The sequence below is a fragment of the Hypomesus transpacificus genome, chromosome 24 (genome assembly GCF_021917145.1).
Source record: "Hypomesus transpacificus isolate Combined female chromosome 24, fHypTra1, whole genome shotgun sequence".
Classification (NCBI taxonomy): domain Eukaryota; kingdom Metazoa; phylum Chordata; class Actinopteri; order Osmeriformes; family Osmeridae; genus Hypomesus; species Hypomesus transpacificus.
The window spans coordinates 547,427-558,273 of record NC_061083.1 but is presented as its reverse complement, the minus strand read 5'-3'; the positions used below and the strand labels follow the sequence as shown (position 1 = coordinate 558,273).

Genomic DNA, 10,847 nt, shown 5'->3' with positions numbered 1-10,847 from the left:
AAATACTCAAATGAAGCATCTTGTGCTACAGACTAGGCCTACTTTGTCAAAGTTTAAGAAGGACGTTTGTTTTAAAACCATTACACATTTAAGATGGCACAAAATCAGCCTCATTGGCCCTGGGGTCATCCTGATAACAACAGCCGACCTGTCCTCTCAGGTGGGGATGAAGACCAGGGGCCTCATGTAGGCTATTAAGGATTGCGCAGCGCAGCTTTCATTCAGATGGCCTACGGCCAAAACTCGAAAAGTACCTACGCACAGAAATATTCACATGTATTAAGCTGGTCGGGCGCCAGGTCCTGCGCACCTTTCCTTTATAAATCATAATCAATATGAGATTGACCGCACGTGAACGAGCCACTGACCCCGCCTTGCCTCCTCCCATAAATGAATGTGCAAATGAACCATATATGCGCTCCTGAGGTAATTTATTTGTCTGAATTACCGTATTTCTTCGAATAAACGCCACCCTCGAAAAAACGCTGCACCAAAAATGAACGTTAAATGCCGCAGCGTTTATTCGAAGAAATACGGTGACTGTGAGATCGAGGTTCTGACAACAGAGGTGGAGGCAAGAAAATAGGTGCGTTCAACACGTACTCGGCTGCATGAAACGACCGGCAGAGTGGCCGCTTGCAGTCGGGGAGGAGTTGAAAACGGCTCTGTGAAGTCGGACATTTCAGCTACTCGTGGTTTGCTGCGTTGACGTCAGTCACGGCCGATTAAGCGCTGTTTGCTACTTTACTCTATTTATAATTAAACGTAGTCTTAGTGAAGTTATCTTCCATTAATGTTTAATTCGATTCAACAGTTTGGTCCGGATTTGAAAACGAACCAATCTGGCCAATGACTCACACACGATAACTTTGACGCGTGTTTTGTAATATTTGGACACCTTCAGTTTCGCCAACACAAAAAATGTGTTGAAGAAAAGGTTTTAGTCAGCCTCTTCACTAACGGAAAGACCAAGTTATATTATAAATAAAGTAAAGTAAGCAAACAGCGCTTGATCGGCCATGACTGACATCAACGCAACAAACCACGAGAAGCTGGAATGTCCGACTTCACAGAGCCGTTTTCAACTCCTCCCCGACTGCAAGCGCTACTCTTGTCGGTCGTCTCATGCAGCCGCAGTCCATGTCGAAACGCACCTAGTGTCCTGTTTGGCAGCCTGTCATCAGGTAGGCCTATTACCGACAGAAGAAAGTCGGCGGAGTGGAAAACTGTCACTAATTGCGCCCTTTTCTTGTTTTTAACCTGTAGCACTTTGAGATGTAGCTAAGTGTAGGCTACAAATAGGCTACAATTGTTATTGTATTGGACCTAGCAGAAATGAAAAATAACTGGTCCGGTGTAAAAATGTAAATGAAGAAACGAGTGGTGGCGCATCACAACAGCATGGTAGCTTTAGGGTTAGCGTGACATGCATTTCCTGAGTGATTTTGTCGTTTGTTTGACACCCTCAAGTTTAACAGAAGTTAAGTGGTGGCGGATTAACCAGAAGGCTATAGCATTTACGGTTTTTATGTGATCATCCACATTAATGATCAAACTTTTATTTTCATGTTTTTTGAATAGTCATAAACGTAGAAGTGTTTTTTAATGTTTGGTGAGTTTCGGCACTTTTCAGTTAGAATTCGCCATGTTACAGAGCCAGACAAGTCTTTGCGGACGGTGCGTATTCTCACGTCTGCTCAAAACTTTCCGTGAAGGCCCGCACATTCTCACCTCAAGTCAATCTTTATACATCACCAAGTGTGCGTACGCAACGTTTATACATGAGGCCCCAGGACAATTAAGCCTCTTGGTCTGGATCATATTCTATGTTGTCTTCAACTTCTGCTACATTCTTCTCTAATGTGTCTTCACTGTCAGCTTCCTGTCTTCTTCTCCAGTGTCATGATCAAAAATATGACCATAAGCCTCATATTGTTTGGTCATTGTGCTGCCACAGAATAAATTGAGCAAAGCTTCAAAAATGTTTCATGTAGGCCTACCAGAGCTGCGAGAAAAGTTATACTGTCTATATTATTGAAACTATGTTGCGATTACATTAAAATACCTTAATTGTAGTGTCCCCCCCCTTAATTTCTAATGACTAGTATTTTTTGACCGGGAACACCACAAAAGTTAAATAAAACTATCAAAATGTTAGGAACATCACGGTTCACTCTGCCTCCAAAGTCGATATATTTCGTGCTTTTTGTTGTTATACGTCATTAGAACTGTTGTTTTTCAATGACAATTCAGGTCGTGCCAGAAGTCTGATCTAATCGGCGACAATTAAAATGGTTTCTCATTCAGATGGCCAAGATATGAAGTCAACGGAGGTAGAGCAGCCGAGGACTCTGTCTTTGCAAGAACAGCGACTCCGTATACAGCAACTAGGTAACAGGAGGCTTGAAATAACTGGGCAAAGGTTTAAGATGAAAAGTAAAATTTTAATTCATCAAACGATAACAAACTTGAATGTCATGTCATTGCTTCAATGGAAAGCCATAACTTTTCGCCTCAGATTACCAAGCATTGTTAAATGCTTTGTTTGTAATATGTCAGACGTTGCCTCAGTAAACATTGCCCATTTATAAATTAACTTAAGCCATCTAGTTTTACTCATTTACACATGATTTGTTGTCAGAGCGACAGATCCAGGCAGAATGTACTGCAGCAAAAGAGATCCTTGAGAATGACCAGAAATCCTCTCGAGATGGTAAACCATTTAGACGGTCATTGCCCAAACCTGGACTACCACTGGAGGTACTAGTCTACTTGGAAGGGTTAGGGTTAGGTCTACAGCCAAACTGACAGAAACGTTATGCCTATATTAATTCTCAACAAATATAATATACATTTTTATATTTCTTATGTGTTTATGTATGGAAAGTCTTAATTGGACTGTAAGGCCGCATACCTATGTTTGTGACATTAGAGCCTACTGGAGAAGGAACAGCGACGACTGTGTACTCTGATAAAGCAGTTTAATGGGCTGAAGTTTGCTGTGAAGGACAAAGAGTCCCAGCTACTGGAGTTGGAGCAGGAAAGGAAGGCTCTGAAGCTGGAGTCCACACCTGCTGACAGTGAGCACCAATATGAACAGGTGATAACATTCTAGCTGTCTGCTCAAACAACACTTCACAAAATACATGGTCATGGACAATATTCTAGAAGAACTAAAGCATTTAATTTAATTTTTTGGTTTGTCTCACTTCAATTCTCAAAAGGCATTTTATTTGGCTCTACTGTAACCTCAAATATTATGTTGTGATTTGTCAGAGGTTGAGGCAGTTGGAAAACAGTCTAGCGAAGATGACTGTCAAGATAACCGAAGCAGAGAAAATCCAGAACACCTACATAAAACTCAGCGAGCACCTCAGCTGGGTTGGTAACACAAAACAAATGCTCAAAGTGAATCCACCAAATTCGGAAAATAGAACGAATGCGAATACAAAATTAACACGAAGGCACACAAGTTATTTTCAGCTTTATTTGCTGTGCTCGGTCAGGAAACACGTGAGATGCCCAAGATTCTGGATCAGCTTCAGACGTCAGTGGTGCTGGGAGAGACAGAACTGACCAGGGTGGCCCGAATGTCCCAGGTGGCTGTGACTGCTGTGGACAGCACCAAGGTACTGTGGGTCATGTTTGAATAATGCCTTGTCCGTTTTCCCCCTCTCCCCCTCCAGCAGAGACACACACACACCTTACTTTCAACAATGTTGAAACTGTCATGTATATTTCATATAAGTACAGAACATTGAGAACTGGTTTGGATGCATGCAATAAAAGTATTTTTCACTGTTGAACCATGGGAAATACAGTTTTGTGTTAGGAATGGATCCAGGGTTTGTGTGCATCTGTGCGTGTGTTTGCCCACCAGGGACAGCTCCTTCAGATGGAAAGACAGCTGATGGTTGAGCGCAAGCTGATGGAGGCAGAGCTGACTGGCAGGAGGCTTGAGAAAGCAAGGGAGGTGGAGGGAAGGATAGAACGAGAGAAGGAGGGAGAACGGAGGGGCAGCAGAGGGCCACATAAGTTGAAAGAGCAGGTGAGAAAAGAGGGGGGTCTGCTGGTGGGGGAAAGAACATCTCAGACAGCAGTATGTTGAAAGGAAGGGAACATTTGAGTCCAGAGGGATACATCAATGTCTCTCGTATTGAGTGTTGTTGTTTTCCAGGGCCGGAAGTCTGGGAAAGAGGCACTGACTGAACTGACTGATTCAGCTCCTCTCAGAGGTACTACAGACCAGGACATTACATAAGAAACATCTTTAAAAAAATTCCCACAGGTCAAACAGTCATTTTACATTTGGCACATGTTCTGTTCCTATTCATGAACATAAAACACTCAGGGTTTGACGTAGTAGAAGTAGTGACAATCATATCATACAGTAGGTATTCCTTTTTACCATGAAAACTAAAGGCTAACTGAAATGTGAGATAGATTTTCAATGTTGCAGATATTTTTTCTTTCTTCTTTGTTTCATAATGGAAACAAATAATTTAAAAAGTGCTTTCAAAAAAGGTTTCCCCAATGGTCAGATCAGGGTTGTGTGTGTTCCAACAGCTCATCAGTCTACTCCCAGCCCCAGCACTCCCCAGTTCATAGTCAAACTGGTGGAGGACACAGATGCTTTGAGAGAGGCTCTAAGCTGCACTGATCTGCAAGTAAGGAATACTGTAGTTAGTAGTTAGACCCTGGTGGAATATCCAACCACCAGTACAGTCTAACATTAATCACATTTTTAATATCCAGTGGAACTACCTTTGCAAACAGAGATTTATTTATTTATTTTCCTGGCCATGCCTTTCTCATTATGTTGAGTGATGTTACGGTGCTGGAGCCGTTTTGAAGTAATTAGAAAATATTTGCAATCTTTTGCAGAAACCTTGGGGTATCTCAAACCTATTCCAGATATAAATGGTGTTGGTTGGACATGCATATAATGTTGCTTGTATGTACACATTTGGTCAAAGACGGTATACTACCAATATGTGATCCCACATACCACACAACCTCCCCATGACCCTAACAGGAGCTGGAGAACCGCCTGGTCTCCCAAAACGCCACCAAAGAGCAACTCTACAGTCAGATGATGCAGTATGAGGATGTGGTCAAGCAGAGGATGGACACCCTAGCTGCCCTGGAGCTGCAGTACGCCCAGCTCAAGTTCAGTGTGGGCCCCGGCTCTGAGAGGTAGAGAACCACCCGACAACACAGAACCAAAACTTAAGCAGAGGCATTAATTTGTTGGATATTCACATGCATGATTATATGGAGAATGTATATATTCCAAGGTAGAAGGTTTCTACGTTATCGTGCCTATGGTCCCAACATTTTTATGGAGGGTTAGAACCCTCCCAGTTCCTTGTCAATTCAAGCACTGGATTTGGGGACAAATGAATCTGTATCATTTCACCAGCAATATTTCTATATACACAAGGGGTTTGAAGCTTTTTAAGACTTATGGATGGTGTATTGATTACCTGGATGATGAAGCAGACCAGTAGTTACCAGCTACCTATCGGCATGTGGTTTTGATAGCCCTGGCTGGCACTGCTAACCATGTAACTGCAAACGCAGCTCTGATTGATGTCTGGACTGATTTACTTTGAGACGTTTCTCTACCCCTTTCCACCACACCTCGAGACACAGCCAAGAAAGAAGTATTGCATGGTGACATTTTCAATATCAGGTTTTACTTCTCTGCCTTAATACCGTAATCTCCTGTGACGTCTCGGACAGGGAGATTTTCTCATTGCTTTTAGGTCTGCGCTGGTGAGGAATAAAGTATTATGGGAAATAGACAGATGATTACAGAACAGCTTCACATTAGAGCCATTAAAAGTGCAGATACAGGTCTTAGATAGTTAATTTGCCCCGGGGACGGGGGGGGGGGGGGTAGCCTGGCTCTGCCCTCCTAAGTACTTCCGCTCAATTTGGATTTTGCTTCTGTACTAGGTCTGGGAGTTTGACTTTGAAGTCGGTTTTCAGAAACACATTTTTTGTAGGTCCAATCAGCGAACAGAGGGAGTGGCTGAGAACGGTGACGTTAATGTCGTGCACTCGTTTGAGTAGTTCAGTAATGGCGGCGGAGGAAGATGCGAGCGAAGCTATTCTGCGGTTGTGGCAACGCTGCCGAATATTCATAAGTTAAAGCCGGAACAAGAACATTCATTGCTGAGTTTTGTTGGTGGCCATGATGTTGTGACCCTCCTTCCCACGGGGTTCGGGAAAAGTTTGATTTTCCAGCTACGGCAGCTAACTCCATTACAGTAGTAGTGAAGGAGTTGGCTAAGGCCAACACTTGCGATTGGTTATGGCAGATCAGAGTGGCTCTGGGCAGATCCAATAGTTTTAAACTTCAACAGAGGACCCGCCTTCAAGGAAGTTAACGCTTGTCAATGGAGCGATCCCAGACCCTCTGTACAAATTAAATGTGGTTAGGACCAGGCTGGGGGGGTGCGCTTTTCTAATGTATACTGGACAAAAAAATTTGTGCTTCTTGAAATTGTCTGAAGGCACGAGCGGTTGGTTGAAGGGTTGAAGGCGGGGATTCAGCAGGAAGAGGAGCGCTGTGGCCAATGGGAGGCCCAGCTGAGTAAGGCCCAGGCAGTACTGCATGCAATGGAGCAGGGAATCAACAACCTATACTTCCGAATCATCTGTGTGCCAACAGACAAGGTACCATATATCACCCCCACCCCACCCCAACCCTCATTATTTGTACATTTGTTATCCAGTTGTTTACTTATTCACCACATAATAGTTTGTCTGGTCAAAAATGTGTTAGTAGGCCTACATGAAAAAAAATTCTAATGTTATTCAACAGGCTAGATAAGACTCTTTATTGTGTGGGTTTCACCACAGGAGTTTTCCAGAGAGACAAATTTGAGCACCATGGAAAAACTGCAGGAAATCAATGCCCTTCTACCCATCTTGCATGAAGAGGCCTTGCGCTCAGCCGAGGATAGCAGCCCCGACCAGGAGAAGGTAACGCCTTTTTTATGGGCTGCCAATACATACATATGTATGTATATATTTCCTTACTGGTTTATAGAAATAATACTGTATATTTTAAGGTGATAATGTTACGGTTGAAAAAATTGTGTTGAAAAACATTCCCCCCTTCCAAAATGAAGGAAACAAATCTGACGTTGTTTCCTTCGTTTCGTTTTTTTTCCACTGTATTTCGTTTATTTTGGCTCAGCCAATCATACAAATTTATTGTAAAAAATATAATTATATATAATATAAAAATTATTGAGAAGTTTCTGGAAATTTGATAGCCTCTTGTCAAATCTGGTGATTAGCCAGGTAAATTGTGTTTTGAGTCTTTGAGGGGGAAAATGAGGATTGAACAAGTGTTATTCCGTGTGACATTTTTTTCCGGGATTATCGATCGAAATGAATGCACTGACTAATAAAGTAAATTGTTAAAACTCAAAATTTAGATTTTACTGGGACACAGCAGATTTATACTGGGGCATGTGCCCCAGTTTAAAGGGTCTAACAACACCCATGCTCAGATCTCAGACTAAAGTGTCAGACTCAAACGAAAAAGCATCAGGTCTTGGACCAAAAGTCGTCAGACTCAGGCGAAACAACATCGGAGTAGCCTAAAAGTCAGTCAGTCTCAGAAAAACCTCTGTCTTCAGACAAAACAGCATTAGGTCTCAGAAAAAACAGCCCTGGACCAAAAGTCGTCCGTCCATTCTTTTTTCTTTTCCCCCCCAAAATGTCTCATTGCCGCCCCCCCCCCCCCCCCCCCCCCCTCCGCCCCCCCCAACTTAAGTGGGCTGGAACCGGGCCTGAATTTGCACTATTGTAGCAAATCTTTCGCATGAAACTGCAAGTGCAACTGCTAATGGACAAAGAAATATTGAGATTGAGGATTTCCTCAAGGTCTGCCTAGGTAACATCTAATTTAATTAAATCCAACTGCACCTCTTGTCCTTTTCTCTCAGGCGTGGCATTTCCTGGAGCAGAGCACCCTGCAGGAGCCCAGGAACTTCAAGAGGGCCAGCAGTCCAGTGTACAACAGCACCTCTGAAGGTACCACAAGCTTTTAGATGTTTTTAGCCTAAATCCTTTTCTCTTCTAGTGTTGTGGCTCACACTCCTCCTCTCTTCTTCTTTCCTTTTCTCTCCATCTCTCTTCCCATATCTTCATGCACCTTGCTCCTTTTTCTCTATTCTCCTCTCGTCTCGTCTCCTGGTTTCTGCTCTCAGACACTTTCCAGTTCCGCAGTCAGGAAGAAGACTGCTCTCTGTCCCGTGAGGAGGTCAAGCGCCGCAGCATCCAGCTGATTGAGTCCCAACAACACAAGAAGAAAGCCCAGAAGAGCTCGAAGAAGACTTAAACACTATAGCACACCAATAAGGACCAGGCAGCAACACAGCTGCAAACTACTCACAGCCCACAGGAAATATGTCTGAGGAAATAAACAGTAGCAGGAAACATTTTACATCTTTGTTTACTGTTTGTCTATCTGTGATATTGTTACAATCAAGGGACTGGTAGGTTAAATGAAAAGTGAAATTGAATTCTATGATCACAGACATACTGTATGTTCTGCCTGGGTCAATTGCGTCCTCAGCTAAGAAACATTTATATTTGGGTTGGGTTGTTCAAACCAATACCTAACCCTAACCCTTGAAACTATGGAGACATCTCTTATTCAGCAGCTATATATTATGGAATGCCAACTAGACTAATAAGTAGATTTATCCCTGCACATTTTTTGTTTACCATGGGGTGGAAGCATTGTGCAAAACATTTAGCAGTAGATACGTAGCGGATGTAGTATGCCGCGTGAACCAACTAATATGAGTGGACAAGGAGCTGGGGGAAGGGGAGTTCATAATGCATAATGACATGCTTTGACATTTCCTTCCACAGTATGATGATTAAATCATAATATGTGATCAACATCCCCCTTCCCCCCCCCACCCACCTCCTCTCATAAATAGGTGCACTACTCTTTGATTAGTCATCTTATTAGGGGAAATTGGGTCAGGAAAGAAGAAACTTGAGTGACTGGATTGAGCAATGCGAGACAGGCTTATCTGGGCAAGTGAAATCAATGAAGCATGTGACTGGGAGTCCCTGGTACCTCTTGGTCTAGAGCTGGATGACCTTTCTAGGGACTGGTATTTCTATGGGAAAACAACACTTTTTATCTACACAAGACAAAGAGAGCCCCCAGCCACCAACAGAATGAGCTGAAAACAAAGATTGGCAGAGTGATAACAATAAAGCTGAAACACACCTCGGGCTGTATTGATTGAATCTCTTTTAATTTCAGACCCGTTCATTTGGAAATTATACCAATGATACAAATCTTTTTTTTTTTTCTTCTTCTCAGTTCCTCTTCCATATCCTCCTGGTCCCTGTGTCTTGTCTCATCCATTTTAAATGAAAAACTGACAGTTGTTCATGTAAGTGGGTCACCGCACAGCTCAAGTCGAGCCTCCTGCTTGCTACGACACATGCTCGTTCACATAATTGCGCCTCCTGAAACATGCATGTGTGCGAAGTGGCACGTTACTTCGGCTCAATGTAATCAACGAGCCGGTTAGTGTACAAAAATACAATTGATTTCTTTGGTGGCTTTAATTCAGTTGTCAGTGGAATAAAATGGTGGATCGTTTTATCAAATTAATTTGAAAATTCATAGCTATTCTACCCTACTGGTAACGAATGCTCATCAGAATTATAGTAGCCTAATACTAGTGCATAATGCCCGTGATGCAGGTGGTGCAGTCAGCACTGGAAATAATTGTAGCCAGTGGTGTAGTGGTGTTTCGTTAGGTGGGTATACTGTGAATGTATAGAACCCCAATACACACCTTGATCCGCACGCAAGAACACACATGCCCACACCATAGACTGTATGGCCCACATACACATACACACCACTACCCGATACAGCAGAACTACCGAAGAAGGATGGAGGAAAGAAAGCGGGAAAAAATATTTAATAATTGGACGAATGTCATTCCACTCATTGTCAAATCAAAGTTAAGTAGCCTACACACAATGGATATCTAGATTTAATTGGCTGCGGCTTAGCTCCCAGCTCTATGGCTCTGACTCCCATTAGATTGATGGATAGGGGTGTACGGTCTCTTCGTCTCTCCTGCGGTAGGTATACGGATAAATCCTTCTCCTCAGAGGTGGGTATGCCATATGCATATACTCAGCAATAGGCCTACACCACTGATTGTAGCGAATAACCTTCCAGCTATACATACTAAAATAAGCCATCCACTTCAATATTATCGTCTTTTTCTTAGATAGCTAGCCAGAATTTCATCAGTAAAATAGTCTTTGATTTTCTGCATAGCACTGACATAAATAATATTGTTCCTGTCATGCTCGGTAGGGTATTAGTCAGCTGCAAATATGGCTTGACCCTCCAAACAATTCTAACAAAAGGTTTTTCAGTGGTTTACAGTAGCATCAGATGTATTTAAAAACATACTAAAAGTTTACCAAAGTTTGACTTCAAGAAAGGCCCCATTTTCAAAATGGCGGCCGTCAGGTCCTTAAAAGGACCATTACTCCTTTGTATTCCTCCTAGACCAGGAATACTGATCCAAGTTTTGGCCATATAATATTCTAATAAGCATATTTGCATGATAGATAAGTGATTACAAGTACAATTATATATGGAAGCAATTGGTTACAAGCATATTTAATAAGTACAATTTCCCTTAAGTAATTGCATTTTCTCGTTTCTCATATCGTTTTGCTTAGTTGGTGGTTGGTGGTTTCTGTGGTTCATAACCATTATTTTTATTGTTCTGGTTTATTTGTTATACTTTTTTGCACTGTGAACTTCA

General features: G+C 42.4%; 1 protein-coding gene across 1 annotated transcript; it reads left to right on the top strand.

Moving 5' to 3' along the window:
* The first annotated feature begins 1,081 nt into the window (after nt 1–1,081).
* On the top strand, nt 1,082–9,230 carry LOC124486691 (coiled-coil domain-containing protein 183-like). The gene is made up of 14 exons (XM_047048456.1): nt 1,082–1,184; nt 2,308–2,391; nt 2,642–2,760; nt 2,933–3,100; nt 3,277–3,381; nt 3,507–3,629; nt 3,881–4,048; nt 4,178–4,235; nt 4,567–4,667; nt 5,036–5,196; nt 6,522–6,684; nt 6,871–6,993; nt 7,968–8,055; nt 8,232–9,230. Exons 2-14 carry the CDS (start codon nt 2,319–2,321, stop codon nt 8,360–8,362), a joined length of 1,581 nt encoding a protein of 526 aa, XP_046904412.1. The 5' UTR covers nt 1,082–1,184; nt 2,308–2,318; the 3' UTR covers nt 8,363–9,230.
* The last annotated feature ends 1,617 nt before the right edge of the window (nt 9,231–10,847 follow it).

Bases quoted from the DNA above. Each gene is read 5' to 3' on its own strand.
- LOC124486691 (XM_047048456.1), top strand. From the start codon at position 2,319: ATGAAGTCAACGGAGGTAGAGCAGCCGAGGACTCTGTCTTTGCAAGAA. The intron at 2,392-2,641 runs GTAACAGGAGGC...ATTTGTTGTCAG, and splicing joins ACTCCGTATACAGCAACTAG to AGCGACAGATCCAGGCAGAA. The intron at 8,056-8,231 runs GTACCACAAGCT...TTCTGCTCTCAG, and splicing joins GTACAACAGCACCTCTGAAG to ACACTTTCCAGTTCCGCAGT.